We start from the raw sequence: 26,828 nt of genomic DNA, 5'->3' as shown, positions 1-26,828 counted from the left end.
CATGAGCAGCTGAGCACCAAGTGAGTTGGCCTCCCCTCCTCCACTGTCAACTCCATGAGACCAGGCATTGTTGTTCTCTAGTGTAGCACAGTACCTGTGACACAACTTTAGAATGAATGACTGTGCATTTACTCAAGGGGTTGCTGGGAGAATTAAATGAAATAATGTCTGCAAAGTGCCTGGGATGCTTCTTTATTTTCTCATCTACCCCCATTTGCAGTTCCTTCCTTAGCATTAAGGATCTCTAAATTAGGGAGGGAGATACCATGATTCCAGTAAATTAGGATAAATTCTATAATAGAACTATACTCAGAGTGCTGTGGGATTACAGAAGGGGGCGCCTAGCTTAGCCTGGGTGTGTGAAGAGAGTTACCCAGGTCTTGGCCAAGATCTATTTAAAGTAAATCTTGAAAGATAAATTGGAAAGAGCCAGGCAGATAAGCTGTGTGTGTTGGGCAGTAAGGCAATGGAGGGAACATCCCAGGCAGAGGGAACAGCATTACAAAGGGGCAAGATATAATAGAGTTCATCACCTTCAGACCATGGAAAGAGCCAGAAATAAAACCAGAGGTGGTTAGGGATCAGACATAAAGTGCTTCAGGTAGCAAACTAAGTTCTACCTTTGTCTTACAGTGAACAGTAGAGAACTTCTGTATGATTCGAGTTTATATTTTAGAAATATCATTGAGTCAACACTGTGGAAAAAAAGATTAAAAGATGCTTAAATCTAAAAACAGATAGCTTATCTGTGTTGGAACACTATTACAGTCATCCAGGCAAGAGATACTGGCAACTTGACAAGGACCATGGAGATGGGAAAGAAGGGCTGATTTAAAATGTAATTTAGGAACTGTAGTTACCAGGATTTGGTGACTGATTAGCTATTTGGTCAGGAGAAGAGAAGGAATCTAAAATGTCTGTAATATTTTGGCTTGATCATTTGGGTGAATAGTGGTACCATTTACAAGGTAAAAAATATAACAGGCTGAAGAACAGATTTTGATGGGGCTGAAAAAACTGTACTGTTGTTTTGGGGTCATATTGAGATTGCAGTTGCTGTGGAATATTCTAGAAAACATGAACAGGAAACTTTGAAGTTTGCATGTCTGAAACTCAAGAGAGCAGTCCCACCTGCCATTATGACTTGGGATACCTCAGAATATGACCAAATGTTGGAGCCATAAACGAATAAGGTGAGGTAGTTAAAGCAGAATTTAGAATTTAAGATACTTTCAAAGCACATACTTGGGAACACAGATAGTATAACCATTGTGGACAACAGAAAAGGGAGCTTACCAGAGACCCAGAAAAGGTAATACTGAAAGCCCAGATGAAAGTGGAGACCATGATGTGGTGGTGATTTTCTCTCAGCAGCTTTAGTTGTAAGAGTAGGGATAGGCAGATAGGTACTAGGGTGAGGCATTGGAGGATCAGCGTAAGGAGAAATACAAAGATGATTTTGTGGCGCCTCGAAAGAGAATGATCAGAAATGCTGACTGGGAGTTTCAGGTGGGCCAGGAAAAGATTTGAAGGCAGGAAGGGCAGGTTTGAGACCACAATCGGTCCAAGAAGTTTTGGGGAGGGACAGCCTTAAATCAGAGCAGCACTCAGTGTATATATGTACCTATACTTGGATACCCTTCATAACAAGTTCTCTAGCCATAGTGCCTCCCATCTTTTCCTGGACAAATCCTATTGTATTGCCTATTTTAATGTTAACTTGCTGAATTCTTTGTAAGATACACATTAGGTTCTTAATGTCATTTTCATTTTTGTTTTGGTGACTAGCTCGTCAGTTCCATTTAGCTTAAAGATCCCCTTTTCTCTTGGCCTCCATCCTCTTCCTAACTAGATATGAACACCTAGAGCCTCTCTTCTTCCCATAGATTGAAGGAGTTACTAGTAAGGAGCATATGGTTCTCCTCCCCCTGGAGATGCATTTGCTGTCCTAACAGGATCAGCTTAAAAATTCAGTCCTTGCAACAACACAGAATAAAAAATGTTGAGCCCCCATAAACAGCTGTGCATGCAGCTTTCCCCAAAATAGATAATATGCACAGATGTGTTTATGGGAAGGAAGCATGAATACTCAGTGAGTTGTTTTCGGCTTCTCACCACTGTAGGGATTTCTTTTCTTTTTCAAGGAAAGGTACATTGTGGTAAGCAGTGTTTTATGACCTATAATAAAAACCTTTGTAAAGACCATTTTTTGACCAAATGAAGCTAAGTGTTCTTTTCAGAGTCCTCGTTTGCTCCTCTCTCCCCCTCTCTGTTTTGGAATGCACACAGCTCAGCATTAATGGATAACATAAGGAAATAATATCACAAATTCTAGTTCTTATTTGTTAAGCTCAGAAAGCAACCAAAGTTGATTATGTAATAGAGTTCATTAATAATGTTTTTCCCTCCTCCGTATTAGTTTCTGAATATATATGTTCATTAAGTAAAAAGTTATATTGCATTCTTTGAGTAAACGGTTATTATCCGCGAAAGCACCTATGAGACAGTTTGAGGGAACCTTACCAGTTGGACGCCTCATAGAAAAATCAGTTTAGATACAAGGTAAAAAGCAACTTAAAGCCACTTTAGAAAGTTAGGTTATTTGCAAAAAGAGACATATTATGCATTCAGTAAATAACATAATTTCTAAGGATGCATCTAGGTCTAAAATGCTAGCCATCTTTAGACTTGCAAAATAAAGAACAGGCAACATAACGCTTGATTTAATTAAAATAATAAATATTTTAAAGATTGTACCTTCTAATAGGCACACAGTAGTGTTTGTTGATCTTAATAATCACTGTTTGGGAAGATGGGAGGCTGTCCACGTCCTAACAAGAGAAAACTAGATGGATCTGAACTCTGCCAGATGCCATGGCTAACGGTGAGTCCTCTTCTTGATTTAGTGGCACCAGTTCCAAACCTGTTCCAGTTCCAGTTACCCAAGCTGGGGGGTTCACACACTGGTTTTAGTCTCCACAAGCATCCTAGAGGAAAGTATTATCCCCGTTTTACAGATGAGGAAACTAAGGCTTGATTCGAGGGTAGGGGAGCTTAAATAACAGGCCCAAGGCCACCCAGTGTGAAACCTGGAGGCGTAGCAGAGCCCTCAAAAGATGGTCTGTTAAAGTTGACCTGTGAAAACAGACATTTACATATTGCATTTCTCTTGTGAATTGACTTTCCTCTTGCTTTCCCTTTCCAGTTCAGACCCTCCTGTCTTATGTCCAGAGTAGGGGAATAGGCTCCTCACAGCACCTCCCATCCATTCTGCATGCAAAAGCATCAATAATAACATACCATTCTTTTACACATTTTCACGTTTCCTGACTACAAGACTCTATCCACTCCCTACACAGGCCCAGCAGTAAAACCCTTTGCAGTGTGGTCCCCTTTCGCAATGCGCCCTCTGCAGGGGTGGTTGCTGGTCCTGAGCACTTGTTCTCTAAAGCCTCTGCTAGTGTGGCCTTCCAGGCAGATGATTCCCTAACCTCCAAGGTCAGTGTGGATGCTAGCTTCCTCCGCAGTGCTCACTCGATGCCGGTAGCACCCATGCCATCTGTAGCCCTTGCCATATACCGACCTGAAGTGTGTAGTGTAGATTTCTGTTTTCTCTCCCCAGTAAAACAAGAGCACCCCGAGTCTCTGTCTTAGGTGTTTCTGTGTAACATCACCTACATGATGCCTGACACATAGTAGGGGCTTCATATTTCTTTTGTATAAATGGTAGCATTACGATGCATGTACTTTATACCATTTAAGTACTTCAGTATTTCATGTTCTACTTATTACATGTAATTATATATTATTACAATATATGTAATTATATATAAATATATAATATCTTATTAAGTGTCTTCAAGGTTATTTCCATTTTTATAGCTGTGAAGACCAAGGCCCACAACGGTTGCAAATGACCTGCCTTAGATTATATGACTAGTAAGCTATATGACTAGTAAGACTAGAAATTCAGATGTAATGTTTCTTGCTCTAAATTTAGTGCTTTTTCTTTTAAATCATTAAATGGAAATTTGGAATCTCACATGCAGGTGGCTTGCTTAGGTTATATACATTTCCAAGAGAGATTTCTTTTGTGTTTCCACGTGGCAAACACTTAAATTCTTAGTGAATAACTGATAAACCACAATGGAGGATTGTAGCCTTTTCTCTAACAACTCAGGAATCAGCTTAATCAGTGAGGATGTTTTATATAACTGCTGTGCACAAAGCCAAGAGCAAAAGTCATTATACTTCATCTCCATACCTATCTATATACACTGTTAAGTAATTCATCAAATCAAGTAAAATCAACAGATTTCTCTGTGTGAGGTGCTTTGTTGGATTCCATGGAGAGTATAAACATGCCCCACATTCCTGTTTCTCTGGGAATTTATTGTCTAGCTCAATAGCACTTGACAGTTTAAAAAGCAAATCAAATATATAATGTAAAATGATAATATCTCTTTGCAGTTCTGTGATGGAGGAAGGGAAGAATTTATCCTGATTTTTATAAATGAAAAACTGAGGTTCAAAAAAATTGGGCCTTGGTGAGTCAATCAGCCAGTGGCCAAGATGAAATGGAATTTAGTAGCACTGGATTAAGAGACCACACTTTGAGAAACGTTGATGTGGTGGCATGCAATTAAAGTGCTGGGAGATTTAGCCAGTGGTCCAATTCTGTACCTAAGTGATGTATTAAGGAAAATGATTTGATCTATAGAATCCTTTTCTTAGGGATGAGAGAGGGTAAGAGACTTACTTATAGCCATACTTCTAGCTGTGGAACAGTGTGCTAAAGTCCATGTCTCTTGATGGTCAGCTGCTAAAAGAATTTTGGATAGAGGTGGTAAGATAGAAAACATCTTTAACTGTTTTTATTCCATTCTTCAGTGAAGTTCATTATAGACATAAGGGTATTATATTTATGAAATAATGAACCAAAAGTCTTAACACACATATGTAGATGCTGTATTGGCTAATAGGTAGGGATACTGATTTATATGTGATTCTTCTTGGATCCCTATCCCATGATCCAAACCTACTTTTTCTGGTTTCCCTAGAGTTTTATCACTGCTAAAGTATTTCTTCCTGGGAAGAATCAGTGAGTCCTTTTTAAGCTAATGGCTTTTATAGATTGCATAGTCATTTCCACTGTAGTTTGGGTCTCACTTCTTAGTGAAAAGTCATTGAACATTTACAGACACCTGTTAATACAGTGTCCTAGGAGCCTCATATATATGAAGGAAGAGTGACTAAAGCAGGCCCCTCTTTCAGAAGGCGGTGCCATAGGGTAGCGAGTGGGTAAAGATGGAGAAGGTCTTCAGGAGTTCCAAGAGACAAGGCCAGAGAGCCAGGTGGGCTTTGTCTGAGGGCATTCTAGCATAAGACTAATCTGATGGGATCAGGTCTGCATGTTAAAAAGATCAAGCTAGCCAGAGAGTAAAGGGTAGATTTGAGGAATGAGATCAGTGGGGAAACAGTACAGTACATGTAAGCAAGGATGAGCACCAGCCTACTATAGTAGGGGTCTCACAGATGTAGGAATTATGTGAAAAAAAAGTGACAAAACTTTACTGAGGGAGTCAGAAGAAGACTTGAATAAAAAGAGAGCCACAATATGTTGCGAAAAGGAAAGATTCAAAATTATGGAAGACTCCCCAAATTATAATTTCTTAAAAATTAGTGAAAGGTGTTTGTGGAAGGATATGAGAACTTAACAAAATGATCTTAAAATCGTTTGAGAACAATAACATGTAAGAATATCCAGGAATATTTTATAAAGAATGGAAAGAGGACACTTGCCCTACCAGATATGAACACAAATTCTAAATACTTAATTATTAGAGAGAGATACCCTGTACCCTAAACAGAGCCAAACAAGTCAAAGTCTAGAAACAAGTTCAAGTAGTTTAGAACATGATAAAAGTAGAATTTAAAAAGTGGGTAATTTGATAAATTAAAACTTCTGGCCAAAGATAGTATGTAAATAAAAGTAGAATACCACATGACCATTAAAAATTGAGCAGTAGATGAATGGATAAAGAAGTTGTGGTTTATATACACAATGGAATACTACATGGCAATGAGAAAGAATGAAATCTGGCCTTTTGTAGCAACGTGGATGGATCTGGGGAGTGTTATGCTAAGTGAAATAAGTCATACAGAGAAAGACAGATACCATATGTTTTCACTCTTATGTGGATCCTGAGAAACTTAACAGAAGACCATGGGGGAGGGGAAGGGGGGAAAAAGTTAGAGAGGGAAGGAGGCAAACCATAAGAAACTCTTAAAAACTGAGAATAAACTGAGGGTTGATGGGGAGGTGGGTGGGAGAGGAAAGTGGATGATGGGCATTGAGGAGGGCAGCTGTTGGGTTGAGCACTGGGTGTTGTATGGAAACCAATTTGGCAATAAATTTCATATTAAAAAAAACAAAAACAAAGATAAAAAAAATTGAGCGGTAGACCTGTATTCATTGATGTGCAAATGAGAGTCCAGTATACATTATGATGTGAAAAAGGCAATTACAAAATCACATACACTAGTATTCCTTTTATAAAAGGAAAATAACTTTCTATATGAGAATACATGTACAGAAAAATTACGGAAGGAACCACCAATGTGTTAATTGATTATGATTGTCTTTGGATGGGAGAATTGTGGGTGGTATTTTTTTTCCTTGTGTTTTGGCTTTTTTAACAGAACAAATATGTTTATTATGTTAATTATGCATTACATTTCTTTTTTTTTTTTTTTTTAATTTTTTTTTCAACGTTTTTTATTTATTTTTGGGACAGAGAGAGACAGAGCATGAACAGGGGAGGGGCAGAGAGAGAGGGAGACACAGAATCAGAAACAGGCTCCAGGCTCTGAGCCATCAGCCCAGAGCCTGACGCGGGGCTCGAACTCACGGACCGCAAGATCGTGACCTGGCTGAAGTCGGACGCTTAACCAACTGCGCCACCCAGGCGCCCCTATGCATTACATTTCTAATGAGAAACATAGAAGGTCTTTTTATTTTGGAGAACAGTGAATAGGAGGGCGAGACCCAGTGTGAAATGCCATGGCAAGGTTAAGTGAGGAGTGGAATGTCCCATTGGTTGTGGCAAACAAGTGGTTATTGGTGATCTTGGAAGAGCTGCTGCATCTGCATCCATTGTAGTGATGTGATGTGGATAAGAATTAGGAAAATGTGCATTGCTGTGTAAAGATCCTTGTCCAAGAAAAGAAGAGGAGGGGCTCCTGGCTGGCTCAATCCATGGAACATGTGACTCTCAATCTCAGGGTTGTGAGTTCGATCTCCTCGTTGGGTGTAGAGATCTTAAAAATAAAATCTTAAAAGAAAAAGGGGGCACCTGGGTAGCTCAGTCTGACTCTTGATTTTGGCTCAGGTCGTGATCTCATGGTTCATAGGATCGAGCCCCCGTGTCAAGATTCTCTCTCTGCCTCTCCTGGGATTCTCTCCCCCCACAACCCCCCCTCTGCCCTTCCCTCACTCATTCGTAAATAAATAAATAAATAAACAAATAAACAAAAAAAAAAAAAAAAAGAAGGGGGTCGCTTGGGTTGTTTATTGGTCAAGGGGCAATAGAAAGGGAAGAAGTCCCAGGTGTAGTAGGGGAATGGCTAGTAGAGCAAGGGGAGGTACTTGAATAAGCTACATTGAATGAGATCCAGAGCATAAGGAGGGAGATGAATACTGTGTAGAAGGAAGGAAACCTTTCCTACCAGAGGATAAAGAAGAAGGGTAGATGCCAGTGCTTTTAAATTTGTAGGTGGACACAGGGAGGTAATAGCATCCCCTTGATGGAATGAGTTTCTCTCTGTAGTGGAGTATAGGCTAGTGTGCTAAGAGAAGAAAGGGAGATGGTAAGTTAGGGAGACAGCAGTAAACATTCGGACTGGCCTATAAGGACAGCAAGAGAGCTTATTGGGGACCACGGGGGACTACCTGGTGGCACTATGGTAATCAGGATTTAAGACTGACTTCATATCGATAAGGGACACATACGTGATCATGCCCTACCCCTACCCCATAACAGCTGTCTGAATCACTGGTATAACAGCCAAGAAAGAGAGAGTGGTTGGGCTAACTGAGGATTAAGCTTTGTAAAGAAGATAAGATAAAATGACCAACAAGAGAGATGAGGGAATTGGCAGACCTAGCACATGGTGTGTGAAGAAGTTGCTCTGCAAATTTAATTAGTTATGCTGTCTGATAAGCTTATGTAAATTCAAGTGACATTTTGATATCCAAATAAGTGTGATTAAAGTAACTTAAACTTTTTTTATTAAAAATATTTTATGTCAGAGTTGAGTAATAACACATTCCTAGTTTTAGCCATGGAAATAAATGGTAAATAATGGAATGGGGTTAATGATGTCAAAGGTCTCTGAAGTTAAGGTACTAGCTAGGGCATCCTAGCTGCATAATGTTGAAGTCATGCAGGAAAATGGTGCGTATAGGGTAGAGAGGATGAGCCATAGTCCCTGAGGAATATGGAGGATTGATAGCAAATGATGGCGATGAAGAAGAAAATGTTGTGACAACAAATGGAAGGAGGAATAAGTCTCAGAGAGAAAAAGATAACCCCCTGGAAGTGATAATTGGCAACAGGAAAAGAATGTTGATACAGGCCCCGTGGTGGGGCAGGGGCAGGGTGTGGGGAGAGAGGCAGCGCACACTGGCAAAGAGGGCTCTGAATGAAAGATAGTGACCTTAACAGGTTTCAGTTGGTACAATTTTAGTTAAGTTTGGTTTGTTATAATAATTGTCAACTGCAAATTACGGAAGACTCAATAGAAAAAAAAAAAAAAAAAGCTTTAAATAAGGGCATTACTGTTAAAACTACAAGACCAGAGGTGGGCAACCTCAAAGTTGTTCAGCTATTCAGCAATGTCATAAAGACCCAGACTTTTTCTCTCATTTACACTCTGGCATTTTATGCGTACAGATGATGTCTCCCTTTGTGCTTCAGGATGGTTGCTACAACTGTAAGTTCAGGTCCTCAAGCAGCAGCATTTAGTGTAAGATGCACGGATAGGGAGTGGGGGCTGGGAGGTGAGGAGGAAGTACAGCAAGAATTTTCTACTGTGGTCGTCTTATAAAAGGGAAAAATACTTCCTGAAACTCTACAGCAGATTTGTCCATACGTCTCGCTGGCTAGGACTAGGTCTCATGTCTATCCCTAGATCAATTTCCAACAAATTTATGGGAATGTGATTACCTTGGACCAATCATTCGTGGCTGGCAACCAACAATGTCTGGTACCGTAAACAAATAATAATATGCTCCACTCTGTGGAACAGAAAACCAACTTTTTGTAATACATTACCTCATTTGGAGAGGAGGGAAGTACTAAGGGAGGGGAAAATTCTCAAAAGAGGGAAATGAGAAGGAGAATGGGGAAAGATGAGAAGGTATTTTTCCAAATGCAGCCAATAGAGCATATTGTTTAAAGAAATTACAAATAATATGTGTTGAAATGGGGATATATCCACAGTATGTGGCTAAATGTTTTTAAAAAGATTACAAAACAACGTGAATAGAACAGAAACCGTTTGGGTCATTAGTCAAAAACCTAGGCAGTTGTACTTTGTATTTTCTTATTTATGCAATGCTGATTTTTATATCCTGCTCTGAAAAAGTTATAATTAACATTGCTATTTGTAGTTTCAATTCCTGATGACTTTCCACTGTGAGTTAAAAATAGCCATTGTGGTGACGTAACGATTCCTTCTTTCAAACTGTCCACTTATTTAGTCATTACATTGTCCTTCAAGTACCAACATTTCCAGGCTTGGTGAAAATTAGTTATTTTCTTTTTCCTGGTTGGTTGAAATGGATTCTTTACTTACTTCAGCGTTAGCATCACTCTCAGGAATGAATAATATATGGATTCTTTTCATTCTGTCTTTAGGATACACATTTTATTAATGAAATTGGCATACAAAGCCACTTTTATTATGCTTTTATCCAGTTGCCTAGAAGCAGTAAAAATAGAAAGGCAGCACTTGAAATTAGGGGCCTTGCCTTTGTTTCTGCTGAAGAGCTGGAGAGGAGCAGTGTTGCCCTCCGTTATCCCTTTCCCACCATCCCTGACCCACTGGGCACAGTGGTGATGTGACGGGGAATATGAGGCAGTTTGACTGCCCTTTTCTGAAACAAAGCTCACTCATGACTCTTGCAGCTCATCTCCACCAGGTCCTCCCACTTATTGCTTGCTTTGAATTCACCAATTACATCCTTCCAGGTGGTCCGAGGTTTTAAGGAACCTGCTTTAACCCCCCTCTCTTGCTTTTCCAAAGTTTGTTTTGCCCTTTGTGATTTTGGGTGAAGCATTCTTTGGGTATTCCTGAGGACCAAAACGAGAAGTAGGGGGGATCTGTTTATAAAGCAGTCTTTGCAGCCCATTGTTATCGTTGTGAATTGATCAGTGAAAGCTTGAAGGAGCTTCTGTCAAGTTTTGAAGTAGAGTAAAAGGTGTGTACTGTACAGTGAGCTTGATGTGGTGACAACAGCAGATTCTCCTTGAGCACAGAAATCGGAGTGAGTGACATCGCCAGTGAGTGTATGACCTGCTGAATGATCCAGACATGGCTCTGTCATTCACTACTCCATTGCTTATGTAGAATATTGTACCATACTTTGTAGGAGAACTGTGATTTTAAAAGATCCTGGGACTGCATCTAGCAATTCCACTTCTGGGCATGTGTGTGTGTGTGTGTGTCTGTGTGTGTGTGTGTGTGTGTGTGTGTGTGTGTATCTCCCAAATAATTGAAAGCAAAGTTGCAAAGAGATATATGTATACCTGTGTTCATAACAGCATTATTAACAGTCACCAGAAGGTGGAAACCACCCGTATGTCCCTCAACACATGAATGAATAAGCAAAATGTGGAATATACATACAATGGAATATTATTCAGCCTTAAAAATGGACATTCTGACATATGCTACAACATGGATGAATCTTGAAGACATTATGCTAAATCACAAAAATACAAATACAGTATGATTCCAGTTACATGAGGTATCTAGAGTAGTCAAATTCATAGAGTAGAAGAGTGGTTGCCAGGACCTGGGGAGAAGAGAATAATAGGGAATTGTTCAATAGGTATAGTTTAAGTTTTGCACGATGGAAAAGTTCTGGAGATTGCACAACCTTGCACAACAAGGTGAATATACTTAGTACTGAATTATATACTCAAAAATGGTTAAGATGGTAAATTTTATGTTATGCGTATTTTACCACAATTAAGAATTTTAAAATAGGGGCACCTGGGTGGCTCAGTTGGTTAAGCGTCCGACTTTGGCTCAGGTCATGATCTCATGGTTCATGAGTTCAAGCCCCACGTCAAGCTTTCTGCGGACAGTTCAGAGGCTGGAACCTATTTCAGATTCTTTGTCTCCCTCTCTCTCTCTGCCCTCCCCGGCTCATGTTCTCTCTCTCTCTCCTCAAAAATAAATAAACATTAAAAAAAAATTTTAAACCAGCATTTTAAAATACATAGTCTTAATCAGCATAAACAAAAAAGGATCCTGGGCCTAGCCCGCATTGTTGTCATTATTATTAAAGTGCTCTACTTTTTTTTTTAATGTTTATTTAATTAATTTATTTTTATTTTATTTTATTTTATTTTATTTTATTTTATTTTATTTATTTTTTTGAGAGAGAGACAGAGACAGAGACAGAGCACAAGCCGGGGAGGGACAGAGAGAGAGGGAGACACAGAATCCAAATTAGGCTTCAGGCTCCAGGCTCTGAACTGTCAGCACAGAGCCCAATGCAAGACTTGAACTCAGGAACTGTGAGATCAGGATGCTTAACTGACCAAGCCACCCAGGCACCCCCGAAGTGCTCTGCTTTCTTTGTGGCTTTCCCATCACCCTTTATATGTAGGCTGTCATGATCTTTTATTTCTATTCCTAATGCTAAACCCCTACCTTAAACCAGAATGTTGTCAGTTTAAGATACCTTTGTTGTATGTAATCCATTTTAGACTGTAGACTCCTGTAACATCCTTCATAGGAAACAAACTGGATAGGAGGCTTTTGTAGGAAACAACAAATCATTAGGAAGGTACTTCTATCAAAACTTGAATAACAAATTTGAAGACTGTAGTTTACACATTATAAGGAGAAAAAAATGATTATCATTGACTATAGCTTGTACATGTCTTTTTTTGGTTCTTTTTTTTTTTAACATTCATTTATTTTTGAGAGAGAGAGAGACAGAGCATGAGCAGTGGAGGGGCAAAGAGAGAGAGGGAGACACAGAATCCGAAGCAGGCTCCAGGCTCTGAGCTGTCAGCACAGAGCCCAATACGGGGCTTGAGCTCACAAACTGCGAGATCATGATCTGAGCCAAAGCCAGACACTTAACTGAGAGGGAAAGAGGGAGAGAGAATCCAAAGCAGGCTCCACACTCAGCATAGAGCTCAACATGGGGCTCGATCCCACCACCCTGAGATCACGACCTGACCCATAATCAAGAGTCATACGTTCAACCAACTGAGCCACCCATGTGCCCCTTATTTTTAGTTTTTAGACTATTGATGTACATTTTTGTTGCTAAAATCTTGAGGATGTGACTACATCACATAGATCTATCCAAAAACCCAGAATTGTCTATTGAAAGCTGTCATCTCTGTGATTTACTGTATAATATAAATTGGATGTTTTCATTATCTTTTGGAACTAATTATACTTTGTAGTTGGGGGAAAAAAAAAAAGACCCAATGAAAAATCTTTTTCCCATTAGGAAAGCTTGAGGTAACTTTTCAGCTGGCTTGTTTGTTTTGTTTGTAAAGAAATAACAGGATTAAACTTGTAGAACACCTAAAAGAAATGATTACAAGGCTTTACAGATTTGTGGTATTCAGACTAAAGTCTGGAATCTTCCTAGGGGGGTTGCCAAGGACAATACCCCACCCAAAGTCCCTGGGAGCCAGACTTCATTCCATGATGGGGTCCTGTTGAAACATGCTTCCATGGCACGTGTTTCGGAAAGATACAGAGTGATGGCCCCAAGTGACTGTTTATCTGTCATGAGTATGACTAGATGTTTAAACCTCTTCCACCAGAATTGTGCATTGAAACGTAAAAAGGTTTTAAACCTGTGTTTAACTTAAAGAGCCTTAATTGGCAGTATCCGTAGTCTCACTGCATTGCATCATCAGGATTACTGTGAAATATTTGTGTCTTGTATAAAACAGATTAATTGAGATTAAAATCTTGAGGAGCTAATTTAAACGTATGTCTCACGATACTATAAACTGAGATAGAACAGATAATAAGCTTAAGTAGAGAATCCTTTGAAATATCTTTGATCCAAGCACTTCTTGTGATTCTGAAGTAAAGGTGTTTTTTCCTGCCTTGTTTACTGTTACAGTTTATTCATTCATATAATTCTCAGGAATTGGGACCACATCTTCTTCTTCTTTGTGACTGGAGTCCCCAACATAGCTGCATATATTTTCCCTTTGAGGTTAGGTATTCCAGTGAATGATGGTTAAAGGTTGAGGAGGGTCCCCAAATCACACTTCTTACAAGTCTATAACATGTATCAACCTACCTTACAGTTGAATTACTGAAGATCATGAGACTTGGGCAAAATTTTTCAAATCATTTAATTCAAAGCTCACATAGTTCAAAAAACTCTTGTAGCTGGGTATTGTAGGTTTAAAAGAAAGCCCAGTTTGCTCAACAAAAATATTTCTTAAATAGCCTAGTAAAATCTAAAGAATGTTAATTCTTATGTAAAACCAACCTACCATACATCTGTAAGCATCATTTACGTGGAATCAATGTTAGTGTAATTATACCGGTTGGCAGTATTTAAACTATGCTGGTGGTAATAGTTATAATGGAGCAAGTCTCTTTCCTGTGCCCTAGTCTTTAAATGAAGGAGAACTAAACTCTGGGTATAAGTTACAAAATAACACAACTACTGGGGCACCTGGGTGGCTCAGTCGGTTAAGTGTCTGACTCTTGATTTCAGCTCAGGTCATGATCTCTCAAGTTGGTGAGATGGAGCCCCGCATCAGGTTCTGTGCTGACAGCACGGAGCCTACTTGGAATTCTCTCTCTCCCTCTCTGTCTGCCCCTCCCCCACTCAGGCACACTCTCTCTCTCTCTCTCTCTCTCTCTCAAAATAAATAAACTAAAAAAAAAAAATAATAACCCAACTAAAACCAAATAGTAATTACTATGGCATATCCCAGGGAGGAAAATCATGTAGTCATTAAAAGTCATATTGTATTGGGGCACCTGGGTGGCTTACTCGGTTAAGCATCCAACTCTTGATTTTGGCTCAGGTCGTGATCTCACAGTTCTTGGGATCAAACCCCACATAGGGCTCTGCGCTAACAACATGGAGCTTGCTTGGGATTCTCTCCCCCCCCCCCCCCCGCCTCTCTTCTCTCTCTCTCTCTCTCTCTCAAAATAAATAAAGAAACATTTAAAATAAAATAAAAATGAAGAGGTTAGAGTGAGAGAGAGCCAAAGCATAAGAGACTCTTAAAAACTGAGAACAAACTGAGGGTTGATGGGGGGTGGGAGGGAGGGGAGGGTAAGTGATGGGCATTGAAGAGGACATCTTTTGGGATGAGCACTGGGTGTTGTATGGAAACCAATTTGACAATAAATTTCATATATTAAAATAAATAAATAAATAAAAATAAAATAAAATAAAAATGATATTGAGTTAAAAAAAGATACATTGCAAAAGAATTTTGTTGAAGTGGCAAAACATTCATAATGATTATTAAATGTTTTTAAAACAGTCACAAAATAATGTGTACAGAATAATCATTTTTATTTATAAATACATTTACATATTAGTATTGTTTGTATGTGCTATACATTATTTAGCACATATTTATTTTTTTTTGTTTTTATTTTTTTTTAATTTTTTTTTTTAAGGTTTTATTTATTTTTGAGACAGAGAGAGACATGAACGGGGGAGGGGCAGAGAGAGAGGGAGACACAGAATCGGAAGCAGGCTCCAGGCTCTGAGCCATCAGCCCAGAGCCCGACGCGGGGCTCGAACTCACGGACCGCAAGATCATGACCTGAGCTGAAGTCGGACGCTCAACCGACTGAGCCACCCAGGCGCCCCTATTTAGCACATATTTAATATGTAAATATATATTTATACCTACAAATACAATAATAGCTGTAATTTTGAAAGACAAGACAAAAATTATTTAACAGTGAAGTTTTCTCTGTTCTCTGAGTGATAGGATTTTGAGTGATTTCTATTCTTCCTCTGGATTTGTAAAAAATTTTGTTAAGTTTCTGCATTAAACATATACCAGTTTAATAATTAAGAAAGATGTATGTCCTATATAAATGAATACACAAGTAAAAGCAATACACACTTTTTTTTATTATTAAATATAATTTATTGTCAGATTGGTTTCCATACAACACCCAATGCTCATCCCAATGGGTGCCCTACTCAGTGTTGTTGGTTTTGTTGTTTTTGTTTTATTTTACTCTGTGGATCAGCCTTTTTATAAGTTTAGATGGGCTTTATTATTACTTAATGAGTTCAAATTTCAAAAATTTTATTCTGCTAATTGGCTGCTTAAACTGTTTGAACACGAAAAAATGAACCAAACAGATTTATTCTTTGTGCAGTTTTACGTGGTTGATGTTCAGCATGTAAGAAGTTATAGGTGACAAGTCAGCATGGCATTACTTTAGGTTAGTCAAGCTGTTTAAACTCCAGGGCTTACAAATCGTGTGCATACGTTTCCAGTAGTGACGGATTTGCCCCAGTAGACTTTTGTTAACATCGCACACTTTGTTTTCACACTAGAAGTGTGTGCATTGAGAGGTGTGTGACCTGCAGTGGTTCTCAGGTCTTGAAGAACTGACCCTCGACAGTGCAGTCTTCTGCAAGGGTTTTGTCCTTGAAAACTTAGAAGGTAAAAACCCTGCCCATTCAGAATATCCATTGAGGTGCATCAGAAAGGATTCTAGTACACCTGTGTCATTCATTACACACCACTGCTTAGTACTTTGTTCACTGACCTTGTGGCACTGGCCACATTTTCTTACGGGTGTTTGTGACTCTGTCTCCCCCTGGGAAATGGGACACTTTAATGACTGTCATTCATTGAATGCTTAATATGTGCCAGAACTGCACTACCCCTGTTTGCATACATTACTTCATGTAATCTCATTATTTTTAAAAAGTAAGCACTGTTTTCTCTTAGTTTTATGGAATATTGAGGTTTTGGTTTTAAACAAGCCAGGATGTAAAGACAGAACCCCCAGCTCTGAAGGAAGAACCAGTACCATAACCCTATAACCAAGTATGGTCCAGCTAGTGAACAAATGTGTCCTTGCAGCCCCTGCCAGCTGTGAAGCCCATGATACTGCCTTACCAATTCTCTAACCCTTATGTGAACACAATAATTCCATCCTCCCTGTTTCTCACGATATTTGGGGGGGTAGGTCAATCTTGTTAACCCTAGATTTCAAAGGATCAAATGCTCAGGGTCTTAAATTCCTACTTTCAGACACTGTTTCTGAGTTTTAAATCTTATAATTTACCAGTCCCAAAGTTAGAAGAAGATGTGACATTAGGTTTTTTTCTGAATATCCGCCATTCTCCATTCCATAAGTGGTAATAGCTACCATTTATTGAACGCTCACCACTGCGTTAAGTGCTTTACAAACAGTGATCCTAGGAAGTAGGCTTTGTTGCTTTCTCATTTTACAGACAGAAGAATTGAGGCTCAGCAAGATTAAATGGCTTACCTGGCTTTACATGCTCATTTGATCATTGATCTAATAAAGGAGTGCACTGGGAATTTGAATTTGAACTCACTTTTTCTAGACTATAGTTTGATCAACACTATTTCTTGAATAGTGGTGTTACTTTGGGCTAATTACAAACACCTGTTTCTTGGCCTATAAAATGAGGTAATGATAGTATTTACCTCAGTGTTTGGTTGTGCACTGAGTTTCTAAACAGAAAGTGTTTAGAGTGGTGGTTGACCTGTAGTGACTGCTTAGTGTTAGGTGCTATAAAAATAATAGGAATTACTGGGGCGCCTGGGTGGCTCAGTTGGTTAAGCGTCCGACTTCAGCTCGGGTCATATCTCATGGTTGGTTAGTTCGAGCCCCGCATCGGGCTGTGTGCTGACAGCTCAGAGCCTGGAGCCTGCTTCGGATTCTGTGGCTCCCTCTCTCTCTCTGCCCCTCCCATGCTCATGCTGTGTCTCTCAATAATAAATAAATGTTTAACAAATTTTAAATAATAGGAATTATCATTAATATTACCATTTACTGGATTTTAATTGTTGAAATAAAAAATTAAATCATATAAAAGTATATGAAGTAAAAAGTGTCTCCCTTCTTACCACCTACTTCCTCTCCCCAGCATTAACTACAGACACCAGTTTGGTATTTATCTTCCAGAATATCTCCTATGCCATCTGAACCTATTTTTAAATTTTCCTTTCATTAATAAAATACAGGCTGATGTGAAATTTTTTGTAGTGACCTTGAGAATGGCGGACTGGAGAGATGGAAAGGGAGACGAATTCATTTATTCAGCAAATACCCGTCAAGTACTTCCAACACAAAGGATTCACTGTGTTAAATTTATCGTGACAGTTTATTGATTTTCTTTTTTGTTTGTTTGTTTTATTTAGGATATGATGTTTCAGCTTCTCCGAGGTCTGGACTTTCTTCATTCTCACCGAGTAGTGCATCGTGATCTAAAACCTCAGAACATTCTGGTGACCAGCAGCGGACAAATAAAACTGGCTGACTTTGGCCTTGCCCGCATCTACAGTTTTCAGATGGCTCTTACCTCAGTGGTGAGTAAGAAAGTGCTATTCTTTCATTAGGTTTATGTTTCCTCTTTTAAATGATGAACTTCCCCATACCATGCCCCTAATATTATTACTGCCCATGGTCACTTGGGGGACAGAATGGAGCCTGGGTGGCTCAGTCAGTTGAGTGTCTGACTTCAGCTCAGGTCATGACCTCACAGTTCATGAGTTTGAGCCCCACGTCAGGCTCTGTGCTGACAGCTCAGAGCCTGGAGCCTGCCTCAGATTCTGTGTCTCCCTCTCTCTCTCTCTCTCTCTCTCTGTTCTCTCCCACTGTGCTCTGTCTCTCTCTCAAAAATAAATAAACATTAAAATAAATAAACAAACAAACAGGGCTAGGAAGAAAGGGTTTTGCTTACAACTACAGACACATCCAGACTGGGCTTGCCATGAGTAGGACCTGTTGCAAAAATAGTAGCCGCTAGAAAAGACTCAGTTACAGGTTTCCAAATGTTTTTTGCCATAACCACTATTTCCAGAGCTGCATATGCAAAGTCTGGGGAAATACAGCTCAAGGGTTAGGGAAGAAGGGCGTCAGGAACATTGACCTGTCTGTAGTGACCTGGTTTGAGAAACAGCTAGGTACCTGCAAAGGTGTGTGAAGGCGTTCTTCTGGAGCTGTGTTGCTGTGAAGATACTAAATTTATAGTAAACTTGGATAGCCCATGAACAAGCAGCACCCCACACCCCACACCCCACACACCACACCCCACACTGGGGGAAGCCTTCATCCAAGCCAAAATACAAAGAGCAAACCCAAGGCCCTATGTTGGCAGAGAATGACAGTTACAGTATCCTGTTTATTTGGTCTCATTCAGACACAAAACCATAATAAACTATTGACTTCGGTTACCTTCTATTTCTCCTTCTAGTTCATTGTTTCTGAGATGAATTTTTGTGAAATTCTGCACCCAGAGTATAAAAAGAGCCCAGAAGTAGGCACCAGTAACTCTTACCTTTGAAAGACCTATTTTATATACAGTGAATTCATGCAGAGATACAGAAAGCCAAGGAATGTCCCCTTACTGTGCTGCTTATTTGGGATAGGAGTTTGATGCTGAGCATCCCTTGGGATCCGTGAACACTATAAAAATTGCCCTCAAGGCATTAGATTAAGCCTTAAGAAAAGGAATCCTCTTGGGTCAGTATGTCATTTTTCACCTGGTCCATCTTTAGCCTCGAAGTGATTCTCAGTCAGGGGCAGCACTGCCCTGGGTGGAGGGCACAGCTGAGAAATGGATGGCAGCATCTTTGGTCATCTTAATGACTTGGGGAATGGCAGTGGCCACAAGGAGGCTGCTATTCTGCCTACCAAAGAATTGTTTACTGAAATTCCAGTAATGCCTCAACTGAGAAATAAACAGCAGGGGAGTTGGAAATTTTCTAAGAGAGAGAATTTGTCTTAGAACAACATTCAGTTTACAAAAGTATTCCATTTCCTCACCTCCAAAATATGGATACTACAACCTGGACACTTAAGACCACGTACTTTCGCAATTTTGTGTACTTTACCTAGGGCCGTCAGAAGTTTTACAGAGGATTCCTTGGAGTGTGTCACCATTGTTAAAAGAGAAATCATACTTGTTTTCTCTTTGCCCATCACTTTTGAGAAGACAAGGCACAAGATGGTATTTAAAGGATACGCCTCAGCTTTGGGCTGGGTCAAGGGAGCCCTTGTATTCTTACATAATCACAGCAGAAATGCTGAGCATGTGTGTTTCCTCACTGGGAAGGGTTAGGTAGGCTGCTTCCTTAGAATGTAGTTGCAGTCCCTGAGGAAAAGCTTAAATAGGCTTTGTGATCCCTGTGGTCATCAGAGGTAGCAGATGGAAGGAACTGATCTTAGGTACATTAATTGAGGGAAAGATGAGCCATAACTGAGACAGACGCTTTATTTTGATCACCCCCAAATGGGCACAAAAAATCGCAAATAAAAACAGGAAACTCAGTTGGTTTTGTTTTGTTTTTGTTTCTTTTTTGCTTATTAAATTTGAGGAATGATAGCCCAGCTTGTGCGTAACATCAATTAACATTCCATTCTTGCTGACAGTGGATATGTTCAGACAGGAAAATGTAGACAAATTATTTCATAGAGAAAAAGGGAAAGGCAGTCATAAATACCTGATTTTTCAGTGTCTAGTTTGTACCGCATACTCTATTTCTTATAGTGACATAAAGTAAAAAATACTAGCAACCAGGAAAGACACTGGGAACAGATTTGACTTTTTTTGCAAGAAAGATAGCTGGAATTTCATGCCAGTAATAAAGCTTATGATTCCTAAAGGTCACTGCATTTAAAACTTTTCCCATTGTTTTGTGTTTTTCGATTTAGGGAAAATCCACTTAGTATCGTGATGCATGTAGTTTACGTACAAATGGCGATGTATAAAGACTTAGAAGCACAATTTTTCAGACTGAACTGGTATTTATTTTTAGAATTTCTTGAAGAGAAAAAGACTGCACTCCACTTCCTGGAAATACACATTTTTTAGTGGGCTATGTCATACCGGACCTGGGAATCAACTTAATCTGTGGAATGTTAAAGGAATTACAAGTTAACTGATTCGAAACTGACATCTAACAGCCATGAGAAGTGCTTATCTATTAGTCATCTTCCAAACCCTGACTCAAATGTCCCCTTCTGGCACTCCCTACAGAAATCAATCCCACCTTCGTCCCTCAGTGTTTCCAGAGTAACATCTTATTAATGTCCTTCATAATACTGCTTTCTGTTTTGTTTGTAATTATTTTGGGAGTCTGCTATATCAGGCTGTAAGCTCCTTGAAGGAATTAGCCTTAGAGGTAGAAATTTAGGACAATTGTTATAAGTCTGGTCCATAGTTGTAGCTGTAGGTGGTGCATAACTTAGGGTGTATAAAAAATGATGAAGCTTGTCTTCATCTGATAGGGGAGGGTTAAGTGTCCTTTAGATGCCTGACTTTACTGGGATGCCTCCAGCATGACACTCAGATGTCTTTAGAGAGTATTGGATACTTGCTGCTCAGTATACAATCAGACGTGCACGTGTACCCATACAGAGAAACGGTGTTTATACCTATTTATTCAAAGGTTATAGAATTAAGATGTGAATGGCTACCATGGATACCTTAGACTCAGGCAAGAGGGGCCCCTGGCCTGGATCTCATACTTTATTTTTACTTAATGTTTGTTTATTTTGAGAGAGAAAGCAAGAGCATTCAAGCAGAAGAGGGACAGACAGAGAGAGAGGGAGAGAGAAAATCCCAAGCAGGCTCCGTGCTGTCAGTGCGGAGCCCCGTGTGGGGCTCCAACTCATGAACCGTGAGATCATGATCTGAGCCGAAGTCAAGATCCGGACGCTTAACTGACTCAGCCATTCAGTCACCCCTCTCATACATTAGAGGAGCCTGCACTGGCCCCTCTCCAGCCAGGCCTCCATTCATGGAGCGTGGATTCCAAGGTGCAAGGCATATTCCAGCTAGAGCCTGAGACCCCTGACCCTCTGTTGCCTCGCTCAGGGCGTTGGAATTCCCTGACTGACAGAGAACTGCATGGACTTGCCTCAGGTCCTAACTCCTGAGAGCAGATTGCACCACTTGTGTGTTCACCCAAGTCGGACAGCAACGGTTCGCAGTCATACGGGCAGAGTGTGGACGTTTGGATTGGAGTGTCCGTAAATATGTGCCTGAGACCCCTTGTGGTCCAAGAAGGATCTGGGTCTGCAAACAGCGGGAGGGCCCATTACACTTGCCACCTGACATGGGTTCTTTTTAGCAGCAATTTCTCTGAAACCGTGAAAAGCAACTTCTGTGACCTGTCTTGAAATATTGCCTGTGTGGGAAACCGAAGAGAGTAGGGGAAGGTTCTTTCCATTGCACATAAGTAATGCACGCAAGAATCATGACTCTTGTGGTTCTATGATCTCGGTGACAGAAGTGTTTCAAGACTGTGTGCTTATTCAGTAAAATGACTACAAGGCTAGCTAAAATTATATTTAGAGTCATTCTAAACTTGCCATTTCTAAGTACTTCCCATGTCAGATGCATTGTACGGTGCACCTCATTTTTGTCTGTCAAGATCAAAGAGAAATGGAGAGCAACCACTCAGCCAATGATCATCCGTGATTGTGCAGGCAGGTCTGACAGGGAGTCTGAGAAGCAGAACCTAGGACACCACCACTAGCCCGAGGATGACTATGATGATCTTGAAGCACGGTGAGCAATGGTTCAGGGAGGGAGCAGTCTTCATATCTCTATGATGCAAAATCTTTACTATGTTTTTTTCTAAGTTGGATCATACATCATGCAGGGTGACACCATTGCTATTAGATCCAGTGTTTGGAGAACTCTTTATCAACCATCTCATTTTGGAAGTAAGGAAACTGACACTGCGCAGGCCGTTTGTGGCCAGGTTAAGTCTGAATTCGCCAGATAGATTGTAAATAGCTTGGGGAATTCTAACATCTATATTCTGGCTCTTACCTACCATCCCCTTTCCCTTCCTCTTCACACCATAGGCTCCAATACTTCAGGGGACATCAGACTATTTTCTGTGGAATTATCGGGTCTGCAAAGGGCATCCAGAGATTCCACAAGTGTCCCAGTAGTCTGTTTTCTAAAATGTATTTTAAGTTTTGTTAACATTGTAATTAAAAAACAACTAGGTCATGCCACATTTAGACACAGGGTAGAGGCATAAAGGGAGGCATGAACTTACACCTCCTGGCTAACTTACTTTCTATGCAGACCTCAGAATAAAACTTCTGCCGCACTTGTGCAGACTGGAACATCTTGTAAATGTATCGTTGCTTAGGAAGCACCAAGCATTCTCTTGATTCGGTCCTGTGGGTGTCCACCCCCTTAAAATCACACAGATGCATAGTCGCAACAGTGACATGCCGTGCTGCACTCGCTGTACATCAGACTATGTCAAGGGCCATCCAGACCAATGCCAGTGTTGATGTGTTTATATCCAGATGTAATTGCCAGAACACCCAGACAGTTATAACGAGCCAGTCACTCCCTAGGACAGTCACGAGAAATCTGCCCAGGGATAGAGACAAGACTGCGCCTTAAAATGAGGTCGTTCCTTTTACCGTCTCTAACTTTTCACATGCTGAGATAAAGTCCAGGAATGGCCTGCCATAAACCAGTTCCTGCTCTGCAGTGAACAGTCTTACAGCTCATTTGGACAGTATATTTGGAGGGCCTTTATCCAACCCTTACACAAAAGGTACAATTAGCATTTTTCCCCCAAATGCCTGTGTGTAGTACACATAGTCTGGAGAAAAAAAATCCACATTGTACTGTAATGGAAGAGTAAGCAAGTTTTCCGTCTTTTTAGTGACTTAATGACATTCTCACTAAGCTGAATTATATTCCCCTTCTCCAAAGGTCTGTTTTTCCATATCATCTGTCCTATTAAGAGACACTTGTGTTCTGAAAACATCTTCCACTCCAGAAATCACCAGTGACAACAAGTAAATAATAAACATGTGAAGACCTTTCTTTGACAGCTCTACGAATTGGAAGAATTCACTTGGGTTTTGTTTTTGTTTTTGTTTTGTTTTTTTTTATGTGGAACTTACTGATGATCATTCATCTATTTACTACCACAAGTATTACAAAAATTGGAATTGCTTACAACCCATTCTTGGCCTCCAGCAATACATGGTTCCCTACTCTCCCCCTAGTTTGGTAGCATTCGGTAAATACTGAAGGAATCTTGCAGATTCAGAAACCTTTGATAAGCCTAAGGGAGAAGAGTAATGAAATGGAGTTGTAACATTCAGTCAACAAATAATTACTGATGACTTTCCACGTGCCAAGCATTGTCCATGAACCTCAGAGATGATGGGGACTAGAAATGGGCACGGTCTTTGCTCTCCTGGAGCCCATCATCAAAATGAGGAGACAGATCTTCATCACATAGTCACACAAAGGAATGTATAGTTAGAAACCAAAGTGCACTAAAGGAAAGGAACACGCTTCTATCAGGCCCTGTGTCTCAGGAGCCCTCACAGGCTGGGGTCAGGGAAGCTCTCCCTGCTCACCCCTGCCAGAATGTGAGATGCTTGGAGGGTCTCCTGTCAGAACCTGCCTGGATGCAGGCCCCGTGGATGTGCACATCATGCAATCTGCACTCTTTTTCTCTGTTGACGCTTGGAGTAGTTCACTTTCCAGCAGCAAGTGGGTACCACTAGGCTGACACAGTGAAGCAGGACCAGAGATAGGAGAACAGTATCATCTTTTACAGGAGAAAGTAAATTGTTTATGCTTGTTTCCTCTTCGTGCATGTTGTATTTACTATGGAGACCTGGCAAGGTTTGTGCCTCAGCTTGGGCAGCCGAGTTACTCCCACAGAAGCCTGCAAATGCTGCCAGTGCATACTGAGTAAATCAAACGAAGAGCATGAATCGAGTATAATGGAAAAAACCCAAAGCCCTGTCGCCTCAGCACCTCAGCGAAAGTGCAGGACAAACCTCTGAAGCCGGAAAGGCTCCTGTAATTCCCTCCCCACTCGACATCCCCTTGCCATGACACAACCAGGTCTGTTTTGTGAAAATTTCCAGTTGCCAGTACATATTTCATAGTTAACAATGGAGTGTTTGTGCCGGTTTCGTTTTCACTTTCACCAGTGAGGGAAGTGGAACACAATGGGGCAGTGCACAGAGCTGGGAACAGGACACGTTTTCTTTAGGATTCCCAGGGCTGGGTACGTGGAAAATGCTAGAGCCAAAACAAACATGAAAACCCATCCAGATCTTTCATTTGCACATTCTCAGTGGTAATAAAACATTTTGAGTTACCATCTTAGAGGTTAACTCTGCCTGCGTAGTGAAGGCAAGCATTGATGACCACTGTGAGAATTTCTCCCATGTAAAAAGATAATGTATTCCATACTGTAAAGAAAGCTGCTGTGGGTGTGTACATGTGGGTATTTAACTGCACCACGTATACTTGTGAAGTTAACTGAATGACTGCTTTCCTCATTTATAAAAGATAGTCCTTCATCTGACTCACCTAATTCTATCTAGCTTCTTCATAAGTGGTCGCTGTTGCCAATTAGTTCTGGACGAAAACGGTTTAACTGTAATGCTATTGCCTGGCGGGTGTTTTACTCGAAGAAAGGACAGGATGTTCTTTGATTCCATACATCTGTTTGGCCACCGTGTCCTATCGAGGTACCATAAAGACAGGATCTGCTTGTCACCTAGGTTTTTATATTACCTTCTATAGACACCCTGTGTGATGCCATTCAGATCTCAGAACATGAGGCCAAGTCTGAGTGTAAACACCAAGTATTGTCTAAGCCTGGCAAGATGGAGTGCTTTTAGAAAGGTTTTTTGCAGACAAAGGATTTGTCAGGGATCCAGAAGATAGAAAAAGTTCTGTTTAACATTTTTATGGGCATGTGCCTTCTTTGGTTGGTTAGGGGCTTGTCCAGGAAATTGTATTTAATGAGATAATTTCATCTCCCCTATGTTTGCCTAACTCAGGTGTCTTAATGTTCATCCAAAGGAGTAGAAGACAAAATCCTTAGAATTGAATATAAAACAGTGTTTCTGTAACTTGCATTTTTACATCCTATTTCACATATTCTTTGGATATGTGAGCTTTCTTGTGTTTTACAAATGTTGCTACTTACTTCAGATAAGGAAGGGGAAAGTGGTAGTATCTTCATTTTTCTTGGACTTTGGCAGGTCTCATGGTATAAGTTCCTACGCTGAGATATGTTACTGAACTTCTGTTAATGTATCCATTTTTATTCCCTGAATCCAAACCTTACACTATTTGAGTGTTCCCCACAGTACCTTCCTGGCCCATGGTGGGCACTCGATAAATACACGATGAAGGAATGAAATGAATCCTCATGATTCTTCAGTGCCTAAAGAATGAATTCCAACTCAGTAGCATGGCATGCAAAGATTTTTTTGTAGTGTAGCCCCAACCTACCCTTCTGTCCTGCTGCTGAGAGACCACCCCAGTACACATAAACGTATATTCCCTGTCATCCAAAAACACCAAATTTCTCACTTACTCTTTGAACATTCTTTCCCAGTTCCCTGCTTTCACCAATGAATCAATGAATGAATTTCCAACTCGGCATTTTCCATGTTGCTGCTGGGGTCACTGCATCATCAGTTACAAGGTTTTGTGTTTGTGTTTATAAAGCATCTAAATGTTTGTTTTGTTTCGTTTTGTTGGTTTAGACACAACTTTCAGCTAATCTTCCCAGTTGCCTGCGTCACTCCCTGATAGCAATTTGAGCTCTGAGGAAGTAAAACAATTCCACTTGCACTTATACTTTGAATGTCTGTCTGGGCAGTCATTGCTAACCTTCAGATAATCATTGTCCTTCATCCCTACTTCTTCAATATCATAAACTTTCATGCACCTCCCCACCTTGTGCACTTATATTTTCTGCATGCTATGTTTTAATTAAAAATTAAGATCTTTTGGGATCTTTGGAGGAACCATGATGTTATGGGGAAAGGTTGATATGTCTGCATTGTAGTTTTCTTTTAGTTATTTTATTTAGTCTACTTGGGTTCTTGAGATTAGGTCCATGTTTATGTTAATCTGTATATAGGTCTTTCCAAAAGTGAAGCTCAGACTTTTATATGATTGCTTTATAATGATGGATTTTCTTTCATATTTTATTGACCTTATTGCTGATATGCCAAATTGGTTTCTAGATGATGCTATTCGGGTTGCTGAGCTGTTCCCTCTTACTGCTCCCGCTTTCTGTTTTCCTTTCCTCTAAGGGATTGAAGCACAGAGTTTGAATGACATCGTTGCCCCTGACATCTGTACGGATACTGATGATTTTTAAATCCCTCATAAATTTGAATGTTAAACTTTACAGTTGGCTGTGGAGGAATAATCTACCTTCAAGTCTCAGCGAAGCATCCAAAAGAAAGCAAGGGAAAGCGTAGGAGAATTTACTTTAGCGCTGCTCATATATTTATTTTGAAGGTTGGCAGAATCTAAA

The 26,828-nt window shown here is 40.2% G+C and overlaps 1 protein-coding gene across 4 annotated transcripts in view; it reads left to right on the top strand.

Annotated features, from left to right (window-relative positions):
* Positions 1–26,828, top strand: part of CDK6 (cyclin dependent kinase 6) — a 256,002-nt gene that overhangs the window by 105,538 nt on the left and 123,636 nt on the right. For all 4 annotated transcript variants that reach the window (XM_078442472.2, XM_078442471.2, XM_078442473.2 and 1 more), the window contains exon 4: positions 17,673–17,840. In XM_078442472.2, the coding sequence (XP_078298598.1) occupies positions 17,673–17,840 (168 nt within the window). The remainder of the gene's footprint in view (positions 1–17,672; positions 17,841–26,828) is intronic.

Source organism: Panthera onca, chromosome A2 (genome assembly GCF_046562875.1).
Source record: "Panthera onca isolate mPanOnc1 chromosome A2, mPanOnc1 haplotype 2, whole genome shotgun sequence".
Lineage (NCBI taxonomy): Eukaryota > Metazoa > Chordata > Mammalia > Carnivora > Felidae > Panthera > Panthera onca.
Note: the sequence above shows the minus strand (reverse complement) of the source record. Positions and strands in the feature narration are given on the sequence as shown.